The 18750-nt window shown below is 51.7% G+C and overlaps 2 protein-coding genes and 1 long non-coding RNA gene across 3 annotated transcripts; 1 reads left to right on the forward strand and 2 right to left on the reverse strand.

Annotated features, from left to right (window-relative positions):
• Nucleotides 1–1807: 1807 nt before the first annotated feature.
• Pkdcc (protein kinase domain containing, cytoplasmic) lies at nucleotides 1808–11499 on the reverse strand. Its single transcript, XM_028765175.1, has 7 exons — nucleotides 10700–11499; nucleotides 6575–6697; nucleotides 5474–5745; nucleotides 4847–4926; nucleotides 4553–4657; nucleotides 2853–3026; nucleotides 1808–2647 (listed from the first exon to the last, which is right to left on the reverse strand). The coding sequence occupies exons 1-7, from the start codon at nucleotides 11321–11323 to the stop codon at nucleotides 2562–2564; spliced, it is 1464 nt and encodes a 487-aa protein (XP_028621008.1). The 5' UTR covers nucleotides 11324–11499; the 3' UTR covers nucleotides 1808–2561.
• On the forward strand, nucleotides 7406–10472 carry LOC114619331. The gene is made up of 2 exons (XR_003711118.1): nucleotides 7406–7520; nucleotides 9562–10472. It is a non-coding gene; the product is annotated as an uncharacterized LOC114619331 (long non-coding RNA).
• Nucleotides 11381–18630, reverse strand: LOC114619261 (translation initiation factor IF-2-like). The gene is made up of 4 exons (XM_028765114.1): nucleotides 18552–18630; nucleotides 13438–13583; nucleotides 12241–12322; nucleotides 11381–12060 (listed from the first exon to the last, which is right to left on the reverse strand). The coding sequence occupies exons 1-4, from the start codon at nucleotides 18601–18603 to the stop codon at nucleotides 11381–11383; spliced, it is 960 nt and encodes a 319-aa protein (XP_028620947.1). The 5' UTR covers nucleotides 18604–18630.
• Nucleotides 18631–18750: the final 120 nt, after the last annotated feature.

The following is an 18750-nucleotide window of genomic DNA, read 5'->3' on the forward strand; positions in this document are numbered from 1 at the left end:
TAGCTTTTTCTGTCTGCCGCACACTCCACCCTCCACCCTCCACCCCCGGCTCACTCTCATTCTTCCTAGTCAAAGGCAGTGCTTGCTTGGGGGTTGGGGGTACTTCAGGCAGGGGTGCTCAGACAGTGTGAAATGCCTTGCTCTCTGAAGCAGCCCTGGGTGCTCTCTATGAAGAGATTACAGGCAAACACTGAGTGCTCAGTTAACTAATACTATAAGGGCAAGCACTGAGTGCTCAGCTAACTGATAACACAGTGACAGTGTTTGCCAATATGACCACAGCACTGGCTGTGGACAGAATTCCATCCATTCCAAATTCTTCAGATAGTATATATCCTATCAGGTATATACCTTCAGATAGTAAATTACCCTATAATTTACTGACATAAATTCAGGGAAGTTATTTTAGCCAGATAAGACAGTAAACAAAGGTAGCACTCCCTAGGACTGCTGGCCATCCTGGTCTGGTTCTGGAGCCTCAAGGCTGCACTGTCTCTTCATGTTGTTTCTCTCTTCCTTGACTTTGAAACACCCAAACTCCCCATCCCACCAGGCTTCTCTGACATCACCCGAGGCTTCAGTAAGTGAATGTATTTTATTTTTTCCTTCCTTCCTTCCTTCCTTCCTTCCTTCCTTCCTTCCTTCCTTCCTTTCTTTCTTTTTTTAAAGATTTATTTATTTTATATATGTGAGTACATTGTCACTGTCTTCAGACACACCAGAAAAGGGCATCAGACCTCATTACAGATGGTTGTGAGCCACCATGTGGTTGCTGGGAACTGAACTCAGGACCTCTGGAAGAAAAGACAGTGCACTTAACCACTGAGCCATCTCTCCAGCCTGTGAGTGTATTTTCTTTGCCCACTGCTCCTGGAAATCATGGTTGCTACAGTGGGGTGGAACTGGTGTTGTGATCTGGTTCTGGTGTCTGTAGAAAGGAGAAGAATAGGAACTGAGAGACAGGTAGATGTGTGTGTGCGTCATCTGGAGGAAAGACTACCCCTTCTGGATAGTAGCATCCCTTTCTGGGCAACCTTTGCCTTGCCGCTCCAGGTTGCAAATGTGTTTCTCTCAAACATGCAGGAAGTATGGCCATTTCTGTCCTCAGAAAGAGGTTGTAAGGTGAAGTGTACTAGTTTGAGGGGAAACAGTCTACTGTTCCTTCAGCTACCTGGGTGAATCTTTCTGAAAAGATCCTATGTCTTGGCTTGTTGCAGTCTCTGAATAAGGACATGTTCTCTAACTCCAACCTGATTCCTCTTTGCCTTTCTCCTCCCCCACGACCCCCAACCCCCAACCCCATCTTATCATTTTGCTTTGGTCTATATGCCCCTGCTAGATTATTCTTGCCACATCCAGAAAACTGAAAATTGTTCTTCCAAAGAGCCTTCTTTCTCTTTTCTCTCTGTATTTCTTGCTTAAGACAGGATCTAAAAAAGAAACCTGCCTATGAACTTGTGCTGGACAGTGGTGATCACACAGGAATAGGCGCACCAGCAAAGGCTGCAGGTTGCTTGGCTAACTCCTTCTTTCTTAATTATTTCTCCATCAGGTACCTGAGGTGGCCAACATCCTACTATAGAAATGACACTCTTGGGTTAAGGCTTTGTGCACAGAAAGTCAAAATGTGCTAAAACGAGAACCTCTTTGAGGAAAAGATATCCACCCTTACATCTGCTCAGGAGAGGCATCATGGGCAAAGAGCCTAGAAGCCTGCCATTGAGCCTTCAGTGTTTGCCACTGAGATTTTGCTCCCCATAACTGGGGCTGAGTAACAAGCTTCTCAAGAACTCATGACTGAGGGGAGTATTTGTCACAAAACATCATTTTATTAATTGATTAATTTTTTTTACAAAAATAAACAATTTAATGAACAAGAAGTACAAAAGCTTCTGGATATGCAAACTCCAGGAGGGGGAGAGCCTGGTTTCGGCTGTTTGGTGGCTTTCACTGAAAGCAAATGAGGCAGAAAGGCCTCGACCCTACCCCCACCCCAGGTCCTGGCTCAAATGCAATCTGCTTCTCCACTCTAGTCTTGGCTCATATGGACGTGTGCACTGCTGCCCTGACCCCGGGGCCTAGCAGCAGCCTGTAGGGGAGGCCAGACAGTCTTCCCAGTACTGGGTCACTCACATCTTGGCGCATCCCCCGACTCTCCATTTGGAGCTGAGCTGAGAGAACACTCTGGGACTGGCTGTCCCCATGCAGCTCCTGCCCACCGTGGCTTATGCAGCAGCAGCACTGTTCTGGCTACATTCTCAAGCCATGAATGCAGTAATGGGGCTGCCCATGGAATTGTCCCAGTTAAGACCAGCCTGAGCCCTGCTCACAGCCCACAGCTCCAGAGAGGCAATCGGATCCCAACCAGTGATTCCCAGGCTGGGAGCACGTCTCGGACTGAAAGCTGGCAAACTCACATTTTAACATGTCGCATATTGCACGTTTGTCCTGGTCACATCAGTTGCTCTGGGATGTTAGCTTTGTCTGCAGGGGTTCCCCGGTGGTATGCAAGCCACTCCAGCAGCAAGCAAGCCCAGCTGGTCAGCTGAGCCCGCAACCAGTCAACCAGGGGCCTTCACATATGTGGTCTTGCTGGCATCAGGGACCACTTGGTTCCATCCAGTCTTAAAAAAGACCAGCTTTCGACCTAGGGGGAGAGATTAGAGTTTACAGATCTGGGTAACTTTTCTCTTGGAGGCAAGGTTACTTTCTATAAAGTGACTGCCTTGAAGGACATGTGTATACATCTTTCTCATCATCCAGGCCTGCCCTCTGCCTTTCCCGAGGGGGCTCTTCACATCTTTTGGAGAAGTATAGCCACTCTTTTGAGATAGCCCCTCCCTCTGGCTCACCTGTCCAGGTGGTCTGGTTGGTGACCACAAAGGCACGACACTGAGCATGGCTCTCACAGACATCTACAGCCTCAGCCAGGCTGAACACAGACAGGAGGCAGCCACCATGGTGGTAGGATGGCCAGCAGCGATAGTCCTCCTGTATGATGGTACTGTCCAGGATGCGTTGGTACTCTAAGAGTTAAAGGGAAGACAGTGAGAACTGTGTGCCTAGGTGAAGGCTGAGGACCGCTCTGTGCATACGGATTGCAAGACTCATTTGCTAGATGAAAGCTGACATCCAGGCCTGCACACCCAGCCTGGAAATGAAAGCAGCCAGAGCTGTTCAAGCTCACTTGACAGCCAGGCAGACTTGGATCTGAGGACAGGCACATCTCTTAGATTTAAGACCATGCAGCTAGTATCAACAGCATAGGACAAATGGGGGCATATGTGAGCCAGGCACGACCTCCGAGATCCCAGCTGTCTGTGCTGGGCTTGGAGGTCAGGGCACTTTAGACATTTAGAACAGGGCTTCTCAAATATCGTGGTACGTATGAATTTCCCTGCAGTATTATCACAATGCAGATACTGATTTGGGAAGGCCTGAGGTGGAGCCTGCGGATTCCTGACTCCATTCCAGTCCTGCCCATGTGTTGCAAGGGTTCAGAACCCCTCAGACATACTTGGTCCTGACTTTGGGGAAAGGCCAGCTAAGCTTCTAAGATAGACCTGGGACCCCAGTAAAGGAGTTTGAGGTTAAGAGGCATATAGGCTAACACAAAATGCCACAACTCCGGGTTCAAGGGTCTGAGAAGGGTTGAGACCTCCCTGTGGTTCAGAGCCGCAGAGGCTCTTCAAGAGGCTGAGAGGTGGGCCTCAGGCTCACTGATCTTTCCCACTGCGCTCTCTCTGGAACCCCAGTTGCTGACTGATAATGCAGAAGCCCCGGGCCTCCGGGCCACCCCACCCTCCTGCCTCCTTCTCCTGCCAGGGACTAGACCAAAGTCCAGGCAGGGTTGCCTATGATTTATGGCCCCATAAACAGAGTCCTCAGGGACAGAGCCGGCCATTGTTCACCTCGTTAAACTTTATTTACAGGGCTAACGAGGGCTCCCCCACCCCTAAGGCTGGTCAGGCCTCCTTGAAAACAGAGGCTCCCACCCCTTACCCCCCAACCATTGCTAAACCCTTAGGCTTCTGTAGATAGACCATTGCCTGTAACGGTAGCTGTAGTTTCCCCATCCTGAGGAAGCAGCTTCTTGGTTGGTTTCAGAGTAGGCTAGCCCTCCTCCGGCTGGCCTCCATGCCCCAGGAGTGCAGAGGAACGAAGAGAATGTGTATTGTGCTCCAGCTGTGCAACAGGAACTATGCTAACTGCTTCCACACACCTTGTAGGCTAGTTAATCCCCATAAGACATTTGCTCGGTGAATTATTTTGAACCCAATTCACAGTTGAGGAAACCGAGGTCTCAGGGGTAAGTAAGTCATACAGCCAGCTCCTGGAGGGGTTTGAAGCCATTCTTAGAGAGGGTGTCAGTGCTCACTCAACTGCTCAAGGCAAATGCTAGCTGTTTTCGGTCACTCAGAGACAGGACTTCAAAGAGAAGTGTGATCCCATGTGAGCCCACAGTCTTGAAAGAAAGGGTAAGCCATAGCCCAGTGGGTGGGGGTCACTCACTCTTAACCCTGCTCCCACCTGCCCCACCCCCGTCACTCACCAGCCCCGCTGCTTGTAGAGTTCTGCAGGTACTGCCCACTCCGGAACAGGTGCAGCACCGTCTCCAGCTGGGCCAGGGTCTCATCCACCCCCCAGGCGAGTTCCCCTGCAAAGTGCAGTGTCATGATCACCACATACCTGCTCCCTTCCTCCCACAGGAAGCCGAGGGTCCTTACCACAATAATATCTTACAATATAAAGGGTCCTAGACCTTGCACATCCCAGGGTCATTCTTGTCCCCATTTCTGATAGGGCAGGGGCAGGTGATGAGAGGCAGACGGGTCCTGAGGCTTACCTGTGGCATTGACGATGGCATCCAGGAGAGGCCGGAGGGAAGGTGGGGCACTATGTGGCAGGAGGTATGTGAAGAAGAACCTGTGGCAGGGAGGAGGCAGGGGCTCAGGGGCCCAGCCTTTGGAACTGTATCCCTTTCCTTTCACTTCTATTCACCACACTGGACTTCAATGTGGCCTGGGAGAATCTTCACGCAGGTACCAGACATGCCTACACTACTTAGCTGTGAGTCATGAGGTTGGGCTCAGAGGTCCCGTTGTCTATCCATCCTCATCTTCCAGGCCACAGTGTCCTCTGCCTGACCCCGGCAGTGGAACAGCCCCATAGTTGGGGCTCCTCAGCCGTGAGGAGCTTTGTAAAGGTCAAGAGCTGGGGTGGAGAAGGCACATGCCAGTCCTGGCAGTCCTAGGCCCTGAATATGACTCTATTTTAAGAAGCCTCCAGCTGCCCCTCCAACCTAGCTCTCCTTAGCTCTCTATTTTTAGCTCCATGGTCACACTCTCTCCTCACTGGGCCCCTGCGGTTCCATGGGTCAAGGTTATTCTCCCCATTGGTCTTCTGGCCCCAACGAGGCTCTTACGCTGCCAGTGCCCTCCTGGGCTGGAGTCCCAACATGTATGGTCATTACCTGTAGGCATTGTAGAGGTTCCGTTTCTCATTCATGCCCTCGCACCAGCCCTGGGCTGAGCAGGGCAGGCTGAAGTTCCTGGCTGGAAACTCTAGTATGCAGTCGGCACCACTAGTGCACGGTGTCTCTTCCACGCGGGCATCATCCAGGTCCGTCACCTTCAGCTCCCCGTCCACTAGCACGAACTGACGAGGGCGGAAGTCAAGCAGAGTGACCGAGCCCAGAGGGGAGTGGGCTAGGTGGTGGAGAAGGCGGCCAAGGCTGAGGCAGATCTGAGGGGAGACACATAGGTTGGGTCAGGCCTGCTGGACTCACGGGCTCTGGCTTTAGCTAGGAGGCTGGCCTTTCTCTTTTCTGGTCCCAGGCCGTTGGAAAGGTCATTGATCTCCATAACCATTAGGAGTGAGATAGCAACAAGAATGTAGGATAGAATCACTTTCCTTAAGCCACACCTCAAATGTGGCCTCAGTTCAGTGTACTGAACTAGAGCATCGGTTCTCAACCTTCCTAATGCTGTGACCCTTTAATACCGTTCTCATGCTGACCCTGGACCTAGAAAATTATTTTTGTTGCTACTTCGTAACTATGCTTTTGTTACTGTTATGAACTGTAATGTAAATCTGATATGCAGGAAATCTGATATGCAATCCTATGAAAAGGCTCTTCTGATCTCTGAAGGGGTTCCAACCTTCAGGTTGAGAAGAAGCATCCAAACGTATGGAAGGTTATCTATTTGTGATCTCAGGAAACTGGGCTTCCTATACCAGCTGTGTAAAAGGTGTGTGTGTGTGTGTGTGTGAGAGAGAGAGAGAGAGTGTGGGCACACACTTGCCCTCATGAACACACGTGTACACTCACTCACAGGAGTGTGCATGTATGCTATGGAGAGCAGGAGAACAGCAAGAATACAAAAGGCCACGATCCTCAGTCCTGTTCTTTTTTTTTTTTAACCCTTTGGCCCATGGCCGAGCCAGTGTGTGCTCCTCCCTCCTCCCTCTCTCCCTCCCTTCCTGGCTGAGTTTAGGCTGCTCTGAGAGGTTGCCTTCTAAGGGAGAACCATCCCAACAAAAAGCCCAGGCCTGAGCCCTCCTCCCTGCTTACCCGGAATCGATCCTCCCAGGAAGTCTGCAGCAGCTGGATCATCTCCACAGGGGAGCCCAGCTCTGTGATGGTGGTCAGTGTGTCCGGGATGTCCTCACTGTCCTGGTAGCAGTAGCCATAAAGCTGGGTATACCCAGAGCAGGTCATTAGGTCACAGGGTAGAGGCAGGGACAGAGAAAGATTGGACGATCAGATGCCCTGCCCTCTGCCCTTGACAATCTCCCTCTGCCTTTGCTTTAGCTCAAGCCAGCAGAGAACAGTGTTGCTTGGGAAGTTTGCTTCTGCTCCTGAAGACTTAACTTCTACTGGCTTGGTGACATCAGTCCTTCACCTCTTGTTAATCAGCGAAATGGGCAGGCTTAGCCACCATGCACCTACCTGGCACTGTGCTAAACGTATTATGTGCTTAATCCAGTTCTTAATTTTAAACTTCATTTTAATGAATTATTATTGTGGTGTGTATGGTATGATTGAGAGTGTGTGTTGAGGTCAGAGGGCAACTCTCAGGAGTCACTTTTCTCCTTTCACTGTGTGTTCTAGGGAGGGAATGCAGGCCATCAAGCTTGGTGGCACGCACTTTTACCTACTGAGTTATCTTGCAGGTTTCTGATTCTTTCTGATTCTTATAATCGCCCTGGTGATGTGTGGCTTTGGTCAACATGCCTGATTTGGGGTGGGGGATTGACTCAAGGGAGATTAACTAGGTCATATAGCTAATAAACACAGAGCTGAAATTCACATGGATGTCCCCAGGATTTCACAATCTGGTTTTTCTGCTAATACAGGGCTCAGCCAATGATTATCTGATTCCCTTCTCCTCCCACAATCTGTGTGTGTTTCTCAGCTATCTCAACTCTCTAAAGCCGAAAGGCCCATCTGGTGTTCCTTGCATACATGTATAAGTGACATACATGGGAGATCCAGTGAGAGGCGGTTCTCAGGGATGGTAAGTTGCTATGCACTCTTTCCTCACCCTGGGGAGGGTCCCTGGTACCACCCGGCTAGGCACGGCAGAGCACAGGAAGCCTTTAACCTTAACATCCACTTCAGCATCCTCCTGGCCTGCTTCTCAATGTTTCTCCCAACACACTGCATAGCTCTGGCTTACAATGGGCTTCAAACAGCCAGCACCCTATGGAGCATGAGGACAAAGGCTGAGTTGTCCAAACCCTACAAGGGAAAGTGAAGACCTCTGTGGCGGAGGGTTGAGAAGGGAGACAGGGAGCCCATAGCTTAAATGTGCTGTATATAGCAGCTCCTCTTGCCAATACCCTCCCCAGCCTCCCTGCTTGCCTCAAACGCCCACTTTCCTCCCAGGAGCCTCAATCCTGTCCTACCAGAAAAGCTGAACTCAGTGTTGGTCTACCAGATTACCTGGGCTGTGCCTTGAGGAAGCAAGGGCTCCCCTGGGGACCCTCTTTTTCTCTCTCCCTCCATATCCCCAATCAGCCCAGGGAGGCCCCAGACTCAGGATGGGCTCTGGGGAAGGTAAAGAGAGCAGCTTGGGGCCTGGTTCTCATTTTCTTGCTCCAGTGTGAGCCTTTGTGGGAAACTTCTAAAGGTTATTAAACACCCGGAGGTCGTTAAATGCACTATTAACGAGGTATTAATCAACACCCCTCAGGAAAAAAATAAAAAGACACCATTAACTCCCCTTAACCCACCCCCAGGAAGCATGAAGCTGAGGACTGCAGTTGCATCTTTTGTTCTTTTGGGGAGAGAAATTCAGTCTAGCATGCTCAGAATCTGCAGCCTAGGCTGGCCTGGTGAGGTCCTAGGATGATGGGGTAGAGAGAGGGAAGACCCTGTGCCCTTTAACCCTGGGTGACAGAGACATCTATCCTGGGAGAAAGAGTATATGTGGAGGATAAAGAGTTTCAAAAGACAGAAGGATCCCCGGCAGTCCCCTGGTGACCGGAGCCTGTGCTGAAGGGCACAGAGGGCCTCCATGGCTGTCTCGCATTCACTAGTAGAGCCCACAGTGTAACTTCAGGCTGTCCAGAGATGAGGAAGGGGTATCAGGAGCCTGGGATACTTTAGAAAGTCCTCTGGCTCTTCCCTAGTACAGCAAATAGTCAAACATTTTGAAATTTTAAATGATTAGGAGGTATTAAAACAACGTGATGTCTAGTTCCTGGCACACACAGCTCTGAGGCCTTTTGGGCAGGAAGATCCACTGCAGGCTGTACTGGCCACAGAGGCAGCCTAACTCAAGAAGCCAAAGGGACATGGCCTGTAGTCAGAATATGAGAGGATCTCATCCTCAAAGCTGTCCCTAAGATATACTTGGGACTCCCACTTTCCCTAGGACCCTGAATACTTCTGTCCTAGGGGTGTTAGCTCCAGCCGCAGACTGGAAGTCTCACAAACAACTCTGAGACATGCCATGCTGGAGAGGGCATGGGTGAGACATGTTCCCTTGTAATGTCTTGTCTTTCTCTGGTGCTCTCATTACTGGGGGACAACATTACAGACAAGGAACACTCTGTGGGTCTGGTTGTAGGTGTAGCTAGATATTTGTGGAAATGTTTGGTGAGGCCATCGAGGTAGGATTCCCTATGGCTAGGAAGGCCCACTGAATGTCAAACCTGTTCTGAGAAATGGCCCTGAACAATTAACAAACACTTGAATGTCCCACTAAGTCACTTGGTCAAGGCTTCTCCATCCCCTCAGAATCTAGCTGGCACCTCAGGGTTTCCAGAAAGTTCCTAAGAACCCAGAAGAGGAAAAGAAAACAAGACCCTCCCAGTTAGAATGGCCACGTAACCAGACGCTCACTCCCTTAAGTTCTAGTCAGTGTTAGCCATGGAGCCAGACATAAACACACACAACCCGTGTTTGGGACCAATGCAGGGCCTAGGACCTTGACAGAACTTGTCCCAAGAGTGTGACTAGGACTGGGGTGGGGGGCATTAGTTCTAGGGAGACTTGCAGCCACTAGGAGTACAAGGAGTGTTCTGGCCTCTTCTAATCTCTATGGCCCACAGATCCCTCCAGGCCTTGGGGCCCACTTCTCACTGCAGAGGAAAGAAAGGATGGACTGGTGTGCTTCTGGTCAGCTCTTTGGGTATAGAAAAGTGAATCTGAGGGGCTGAGGTGAGTGGTATGGATAGCTGGGGGTTCTGAACACACTTATGTCACTCGGCCAAAAACAGTCAGGAATCCCCTTTCAGTCACCTCACACGTATGCCTAGGGAGTAAGTAGTCTGTCTTATCCAAGGCAGAGACCTCAGAGAGGGGGAAGTGGTTGTGTTTGGATGGTGTTGGCACTGTGAAGGTCTGCTCTAAATGCAGCCTTGGATGGACAAGGTGTGGGGACATCCTTCCTGCCTGTGTCCCCAGTGAACAAGGACAGAGTTTCTCACTAGGAAAGTATGCATCTGGCTTTTTGAACCGTCTAGTCTCTTGGCTAAACACACTCAGAAGAGTGTGGTATTCATATTAGCAGACCTTGAGTCTTCTAGCCTAAGACCCCGAGGCTTCCCCTGTGGTTCAGCTGGAGCCACTTGACGTCCCAGGAAAGACCGTAGTCACTTCTGGGAAAGGCTGTGTATTTTCTGGCCTCTTTTATTCCTTCCAATGGCCTGTGAGCCGGGTGAGAAATCAGGATCTCCCTGAAGATCAAGTCAGATACATGGTCTCTTTCAGCCCCTCCCATACCCACTGAGGCTTGACACCACCTCTAGACATGTCGCTGGACTTTGAAAGAAGAAGTGTGGTTCAGGCTCTACCAATATGCGGGATCCTATTTCTACATCTGGGAGCTGACCGAAGGTGGATGTTGGAGTTGGACACTAGCTCACTATGACTGGAGATAATACTCTCGTGTTCAACGGCCAGCTTTAGCCAGTAACAGGGTCCTCTGTGGTCACAGTTCCTAATCACTGCCTCATCACCAGTTTGGGACCCTTCTTGTCCTTGTCTTTAAGGGATGTGTGTGCTGGTACAGCGTCCTACCCAAAGGATGAGAGACCGGCCGGGAGGTGCTGAGTGGTTCCCTAATCTGGATTCTGCACCTAGCTGCAACTGGGCACCTTTGACACCCTGAGACTTACTCTGTAAGACCAAGGAGTCTTTCAGAGTGGCCAGCCAGCCCCCCCACATCCCGGAATCCCACTGTCGTACCTGCAGCACGTTGGGGTGCCGCAGCCGCTCCAGCAGCACCATTTCCTTGAGCAGCTTGTGGGCCGCCAGGCGATAGCAGCCCCTTCGCGCCCCGAACTCGCGCACGCAGCTTCCCAGATCGTGGCCGCTGAAGTCCACTGCTTTAAGCGCCACCGCAGCGCCGCCGGGCAGGCGGACCCGGTACACAGCCTTCGTGTAGCCTGAGCCCACGTATTGCGCGCCAGACACGTTGCGGAGCGCGGCGCAGCCTAGGCGCGGGCCCGGGCCGGGAGCAGGGGGCCAGCTCGGAGCGCCGTATTGCGGGGGCCGGACCCGCGGGGGCCGGGGACGCTGCAGGCCCGGCCCACCCGGAGCCAGGTCCATCAGGCGCCGCCGCTCCGGCCGGCCAGCTCCCGGCCCCGGCCCCCCGCGGGAATAGCGCTGCACCTCCTCGTAGCGCTCCCGGATCTGCCGGGCCAGCTCCCCACGGCCCCCGCGACGGCCCGGGCCCGGGGCTGCCGAGGACCCCGGGGACTGGCCTGGCCGCGGAGGCTCCGAGCCCGGTGCGAAGAGCACGTTGAGTACGGAGCCCAGCAGGAAGGAGGCGCAGAAACCAGCGGCCACGGCCGCCCGCCGGCGCCGCATCACTCCCCTCCCCCCCGGCCGGCCGCGCGCGGCTCCCCGGCCCCGGCCCCGGGCGGCTCAGGCTCCGAGGCGACTCCGCTTCGCGCCGCGCCGGCCCCCTGCCCAACCCGCGCGCATGGCCCGGGCAGCCCCGACCCCGGCCCCCGGCGGGCGGCACATCGGCCTGACACTTGCCTCCCTCCCGCCCTGCCCCCGCCGCTTATAAGGCCCCGAGCCACCCCCGCGCCCGCCCCTCCGCCAGCGCCTCCCCGCGCCCGGCCGAGCCAGTCCTCGGCGCCGCCCCCTCTGGCCGCCCGGGCCGGCCTTCCCCGCTGACTGACAGCGGGACCTCCTCCCGCGGCCAGCCGGGCCTGGGAAGCGGCGCGGAGGCGGCTCCGGCCCTGCCCGGCGCACGGCCCCTGAGCTCAGGCCGGGGAGCGGGGGAGGGGGCGGCGGCGCGCAGGGCTTCCAAGCCTGAGGCCAGGCTGGATAACGGGACCGGGAGGCCGAAAGCGGAGAGGGCCGGCGGGGAGCGGGGAGCGGGGAGTTGGAGGGGCGAGGCAGGCGGGTAACGGGCTCCGAGGGGCTAGCGGCCAAGGCCCAGGAGCGGAGATCCCAAGGGGACACGCTGCCTCCTGGGGGGCTCGGGGCTGCGGGGTGGTGCGCAGGGGTCCCTCGGTCTGCGGCTGAGGCTGCTCTGGGACAGCCCGGGTTCAGGGTGTGGTGAAGGGCGGCGGTCTGGGGAGGCTGCCCGGCACCTGCGAGAGCGCGATGGGTGGGGACTGTGGTCTCAGAGTTAATCATGAGGTTTCTGAAGAGTTCTTTTCAACTGCCTTCTACCAGGACTTTCTGATCTTCCTGGTCCCCGAATCCTCACTGCTCGGCAGCCGAGCTCCACCCCCATCCCGGATCTTTGACCCGACAGTAGGGGGTCGAACCGTTTACAGCGAGTGCCTTAGTGTCCACGCACGTCTGTCTGTGGAGTGTGTGCATCCTCAGGTCCTGAAGGGCTACTGTGTCCTAGGAAGGGAATGAGTGTGTGTAAGTTGGTACTGACTCCATCAGAACTTCTGGTCCCTCCTCCTCCCTCCCTGATTGCATCATTAGTGCTAATTGAGGGGCTTTCACACGCCAGTGCATTAGCTGTTTGGAGTGAGCTCCCCCCTCCTGCGAGATAAGCCGCTGCCCCTCCCCCTCATGGCTCTCCACTTCCCTAGAGCCCTGAAACTGTCCACCGAGGTCGGCTCACTTCCTAGAGCTCCCTCCTGCTTTCCTCTGGGCAGGAAAAACAAAAAAACAAACAAAACCCCCCAAAACTCTCTTCCTGCAGTGTCACGGATTGGGCTGAGGAGACCGCGTAGGGGTAAAGTTTAAGGGTTGGGGGAAGAATCCAGAACCTTCTTTCTGAAGGGCTTTCTAGGGAGGAGAGGTTTTCTCTTAAGAGGTCTCCTGTCCCTATCGAACGCAGGGCGGGCCTCCGCGATTAGAAAGGGAATAAAACTTGTGACTGGTTCTTTTGAAAGTGGAAGAGGAGGGGAGCAAATTTCTTAAGCTCAGCCTGTGATCGCACTGAGGTAGGCCTTCTGACTCTAACTTCTTGGTCCCCTAAGACTCAGAAAGTGGGGACCACGCTGACTTATTCGTCACGAGAAAGGTTGAAGGAAGCCATGATTCTCCCAGAGAGATTTGGGTGGGTTTGATGTAGCCTGCTCTCTAGGTCTGGTCCTGTTTAAGCTGCCCCGCCCAGCTCCGGCCCTTAGCTGCCGGGAGGGGGGGGGTCTGAGCAGATGCCCTCCCCAGCCCTCACACCAGATGTCTTTGGTCTAATTAACTGTGCTGGGAAAACCAACCTGGGTTTGTAAACATAGCTACCGGCTAAAGTCAACAGGGAACAGCAGCAAACAGTCCCCTTACACTAAGCGTCATCTAGACCCAGCACCCCAGGGAAGACCGGGAGCTGAGTGGATCAGAAATGCCTTGGCCCACAGATGAGTCAAAGAAAGACTGTCTGCCTGGGTGACCCCCAAATGACTGCCATTTCCTTGCCAGTTCTACAGGGTCTACTCAAGAAGTGTGAGGGCCAGCTTCTCAAGAAGAAGTCAGACCAGGATAGGTCTGACTTCTGGCAGTTTTACCTTAGAGAGGGCTGCACAACCAAACGTGTATGTCGGGGGGCATATTTCTTGAAAAGCTTTCTTCGGATCCTCTGCATGTTCATGTCTTGGAGAAGCTTCCCCGGGGAGGATTTGGCATTGTTGGGTGTCCGGCTCGGAGCTGGGGACTATAACGTGAACATTGTTAACTTCATTACACATCATGTAGGTATTATAATAACATGTTCTGAAATTAGATAATTATTCCTATGATATCTCTGCCAAGCTTTGGTGTTTCTGTTATGGTTTGAAAGTTCAGTGCACAACAAGGCCAGAGAAATAGGGAGAAATGTACAGACCTTGTGTACCCAGGAACCCTGAAAGCAAGGACCTCACAGAGAGAAACAAAGACCCTTCAATCGTGCTGCCTCGCATCTACTGTGTCCCTCAACCCCTAGTGAGACACACAGACGTACACGGTTGGAGGCAGAAAGAGGATTTTTGCTCCTAATAGAAAGAGATCGAACCTTTGAACCGATTAGAGTTTCTGAATTGACAGTCTTTAATTTTTGATTGTTTGCCTCTGTGTGTGTGTGTATGTGTGTACCACCCAGGAAGATGAGTTGTTTAAAAAGAACTGGAAAACAGGAACACTGTGCAGCCCTACTGTTTCTTCATCTGTGTTTTCCCAGCCACTCAAAGAAAGTCTAGGCAGGGCCTACACCACAGTCTGGGCCTCACAGGCCTTGTGTCCAGCTCAAGGTCCACACCACAGCCTGGGCCTCACAAGCCTGTGTCCAGCTCAGCATTGGTGATGCTTTCTCAAGACAGCGCAGACAGCAGCATCTTCTTGTTCCTACTCTTTACCAGATTCCTCACCACACAGAGAGCCTTCAGACTAGCGTTAACTCAACAAGGCTTCCTGCTTTAGACTTGCTATGTTTTCTCTCTTTCCCCTTCTTCCCAGTTCCACACACTAGTCAGGATACCAGTGCCTGGGAAGCCTGCCTAGATTCTAAAAGGTTACCTTTTCTGGGAAGTGTTTCATAAATACTTTCAAGACATCAGATCCTCCTGGCTTGTCCGTATCACAGAACTCGGTTCCTTCCAGCCCAGGTCCCTAACACCTCTGTTGGAGTATTGCTTTCCTCCTGAAACAACTGGGGGATGAACTGAACTGGTAATTCAGGCTTCCATGAGCTTCCACTAGCCCTCCATGCAGCCTGGCACCCCAACTTTCCATCCCCCAGAAGAAAGCCATACTCCCCAGCCTGAGGCAAGTGCTGTCACCTTGCTATCCTCTACTTCCTGAAGTGCCTTCTCCCAGTCCTCCAGTCCTTTCCTTTTTCTCAGCTGTGTGTGCAAGACTTTCCAGAAAGTAGTGATCTGGAGACAAGACTTCCATAACCAGAGTACACGGGACCCTGGAGGGTATAGTATTGGAATTCTGTGGCTTTATTTCCTTTAAGAAAATGTAAAGAACTCTGGATTTGGAGTAAACTACTCAGTCCCAGTTGACATTCTATAGGCAAGGTAGTCAACCCTTCTCTGTAGTAGGGTGAGTCCTTGGTGTGTGTAATACAGCATTAATTATAGCAAATAGACATGTTTGCCATGTTAGACAGCGTGGTAGGCTGTGATTCTTCCTCAAGACTTTACTCCTGGTTTTACTGGAGAAATCCCTCAGCCTTCCAGGCTCCCTTTGAATCTGGAACATTGTCCTTCCTCAGAATCAGTAGAACAGCAGTTCATCAGAAAGACCCTTCTCCACACTTCGATGAGTTACCAGAAGGACTGGACTCAACCTTCTCATAGCACAGTGACCAAGAGCCCCAGCCTCAGCTCTGTCCCCCCTTGGAGCCAGGTCCTCAGGGAGGAGGGCTGACTTTAAAAGGATGGAGGGTGAGGTGGCACAGCCTGCTTCCTTCACCGAACATTCACCTCCCTCAGGTAGGAAGTGAAGCTGACCTTTCTAAGTGACAAAACAGACAAACAAACAAACAAACAACCCCAAAACAAAACAAACAAAAAACAACAAATAAACCAAAAAACAAAGGTTGGATTTCTTACATACAGGACATACAGGATCCCCACATCAGAGTCCCCAAGATTATGGGAGATGGGTAAGGGGAAATGAGAAGGACTGAACAGAGGTGATTAAGAGGCAGAAACATGGGCAGATAAAAGCCTGGAATTTCAAGAGAGGCACTGAGACAAAGATGGAGAAAGCTGTGCTCAGAAGACTCCAGCTTTCTGGATACAAGCTTTGCTTCCTTGCATGGGGCTTTGCCTGGAAACCTGAGCCCCTTCAGCTCTTTGACTACATCAGAGAACAGGTCTCCCTCTCAAGCCAGGAACCGAAATGTTCTGAGGGCTCCTGGGGCTCCCATGCTCCCTCCAGCTTCTTATGTTGTTTCCCCAGCACCAGACTGTATTGGAATGGCTTCCCACTACAGTTCCTGACTAGGCCTAGTCTTGCAGCTGCCTCCTTCCAGCTCAGCTGCAGCCATGGCTCAGGATGCCTGGTCACAGTGATCTCTCTTTCCTCCATTTTTGGCTTTTTAAGATTGTAGCTGCTGTGACTGGACTCTGTCTGGTACATGTCACCTGAGAGAGGGTGTGAGGGGCTTAACTTGGGGGCTGGGACCCTGAACTGAACAGAGAAGCAGGGAGCTGAGAAGGGAAATCAGTAAGGACCAAGCTCCAGGGCTTCTGCTTATCCTGGGTTGATGGAGTGGCAAGCAGAGAGCCAGAGAGTTGGCCATCCACTAGTGATGGATTGAGCCTGGCAGAGGCTGGTAAAATAGAGCGTTCCACTTGACATACAAGAGCTAGGACTGGAGGCATGTGTGCGGGTAATGGCTAGGGGTTAACATGTCACAGTTTCTATACCCAAAGCTCCCAGAGTTAGATGGAGGGATGTTTCTTTTTGTCCACCATCAAGAAGGAATCCCCCCTGCCCGTGTCTGTCTGTCTCTCCCCCTCGCCCTCCTCCCTTTCTCCCTTTCTCTTTCTGTCTTCTTTCTTTCTCTCTTTCTTTCTTTCTCTCTTTCTTTTTTTTTTTTGAGGCAAGAATTCTTCGTGTAGCCTTGGCTGTCCTACAGCTAGCTCTGTAGACCAGGCTGGCCTCGAACTCACAGAGATCTCCCTGTCTCTGCCTCCTGAATACTAGGATTAAAGGTGTGTGCTACCACTTCCCTGATCTATGAATCCATTCTCTTTGCCGAAGCTTGGGAAGTGGAGTGGGGGATCAAGAGGGGGCCACCAAGTGTGTCACCTGGCTCTAAACTCATAGAGGGTAAGCAAGCATCTCTCATCTGCCATTCTCTTTATCCTGGGGGCACACAGGAGGAAGGCACTACTGCTTGTCAAGAGAGTCTTGGCTCTGTGGCGCCTCTCAGGAGTTTACAGTGTAATTGGGAAGATTCATCCCAAACTCCTAGGCCCTCAGTAAAGAAGAATGTGGGGATTCTGGCAAAGGACAGAGGTGGGAAGAGCTATGCTGGCTGACCCTGATGGAAAATCGACATGTTGGGAGAACATGTTCAGAAGCAGCAAAGGCTCCGTCTCCCTGACATCCTTTGAGGTCAGAATGACTGTCCGGTTTGTAGACAAAGTCACTGAAGCTTGTGGGAATCTGTTGAATGATTCAGCCTTTGTAAGCAGCTGTGTAGACTACCATGAAACACAGGGACTCTGGTCCCGATTCTGGGTCTTTCCTCAGCTTTTTATTAGGTTTTTTTTGTTGTTGTTGTTGTTTTTGTTTGTTTTTTTGTTGGGGGGAGAATCTAGTCAAAAAGCCTGGCAGAGTCAAAGGCACCAATGGAAGCCAAGGCAGAAGAAGTTCATTAAAGTTACTTTTTGCCTCCAGGTAACAAGGCTTGGCCATAAAGATTTATTATTTTATTGTTCTTATTAATACTAATGATAGAGCACACTTATTAAATGCTTTTTATTATCATATAATCTACTTAACAACTGTAGGAGATAAATGCTATCATTACCTCCAATTTTCATGATGAGAAAATTGACCTAAGAAAGCTGAGGTGAGGTGCCTGAAGATAGCTGTCAGGAGGTGGAGCCGGGCAGGGCCAGGGTGCCCAGGCCTCTTGCTGCAGAGTCTGCCAGGCTCGGCCTGTATTTTAGCTCCCTGTCTGGCTGGGTTGAGTGGATTTCTGTAACAAAAATCACAGGGATTGTCTTTCCGAGTCTAATGCTGCCATCTTGCTTAACAAATAGTATGTGGTGCTGTTAAAAGCTTTACAGGGCAGAGTTGAGTCCTTCTGCCGTGAGCAGCTATGGGGGTGAAATGAAGGAACCCAGGGCATATTGAAGAGGCAGAAAACCAGGCTCCCTCAATTTCTATGTGGAGCACTTCAGAAAACCCAGAGGGTTCTGCAATCCCTCCTACTTTCCCCCACCCCTTTTCTGACAACAAAAGAGAACAAACTAACCAGAAGTGATAGTTTACAAAGGGTTAACTCGAATCTGGGAGGCTGTGTGGAATTAAAATAATTATTTGAGAAATTTAGAAATGTGTGCATACTCACACAAAAAGGAAGTAAAAATTGCACAAAATCCCTCCATTAAAGGAGATTACCTGTAGTAGGATGTGAGAGGCATCTGGCCTGCTCTTCCAGCCCCATCTGCAGAGGTGACTGCTGTGACCCATGAGGAGGGTGAAGGCTCCCTCGGCATGTCCTGTATGCCTCTCAGCCCCTCCTCCACTAGCTTTCTTGCTCTTTGGAGCCAGACTCTAAGGTTAGACTCAGGACCCTTGATGTTTCCAAGCTTAAATACAAGACCTGGGCTATTCAAACCAAAACCAAAACCAAAACCAAACCCAAACCCAAAACCAAACCCAAAACCAAAACCAAAACAAACCTGTTGGTTGGAATAATAATTCTCCTCCTCCTCCTCCGCCTCCGCCTCCTCCTCCTTCTCCTCCTCCTTCTCCCTCCTCCTCCCCTTCTCCTTCACTCTGGCTCTCCAGAGTCTGGACCCTGCTCTCACCTCAAAGCATGCATGGGTATCAGATTCATCTGCCAAGGACACTGCTTCTAACATGTCGTTTTCCTTCTGGAAAAGCTTTGATGATTCCTTATCATTTGGTGAGTAATTTAGTTAGCTGGCGCTTACAGGCAAGCATGACCTACCTCTTAGATTCTCATATGCACTAGTACTTTCTGACTCCAAGTGACAGCCCATCTTTGGAGTTTGTCTGTCTATCTTCTTCCTCCCCATTCTCTGCCAGGAATGTTCCAGGGCCAGAACAAAACTGTTTCCTCTTTCTAGTTTAACTCTTTGTAGAATTTAAGAACAATGGGATATAAAGTTCCTTGCTTTGTTCACCTG

Source organism: Grammomys surdaster, unplaced genomic scaffold, assembly GCF_004785775.1.
Source record: "Grammomys surdaster isolate TR1022 unplaced genomic scaffold, NIH_TR_1.0 149, whole genome shotgun sequence".
NCBI classification, from domain to species: Eukaryota; Metazoa; Chordata; class Mammalia; order Rodentia; family Muridae; genus Grammomys; species Grammomys surdaster.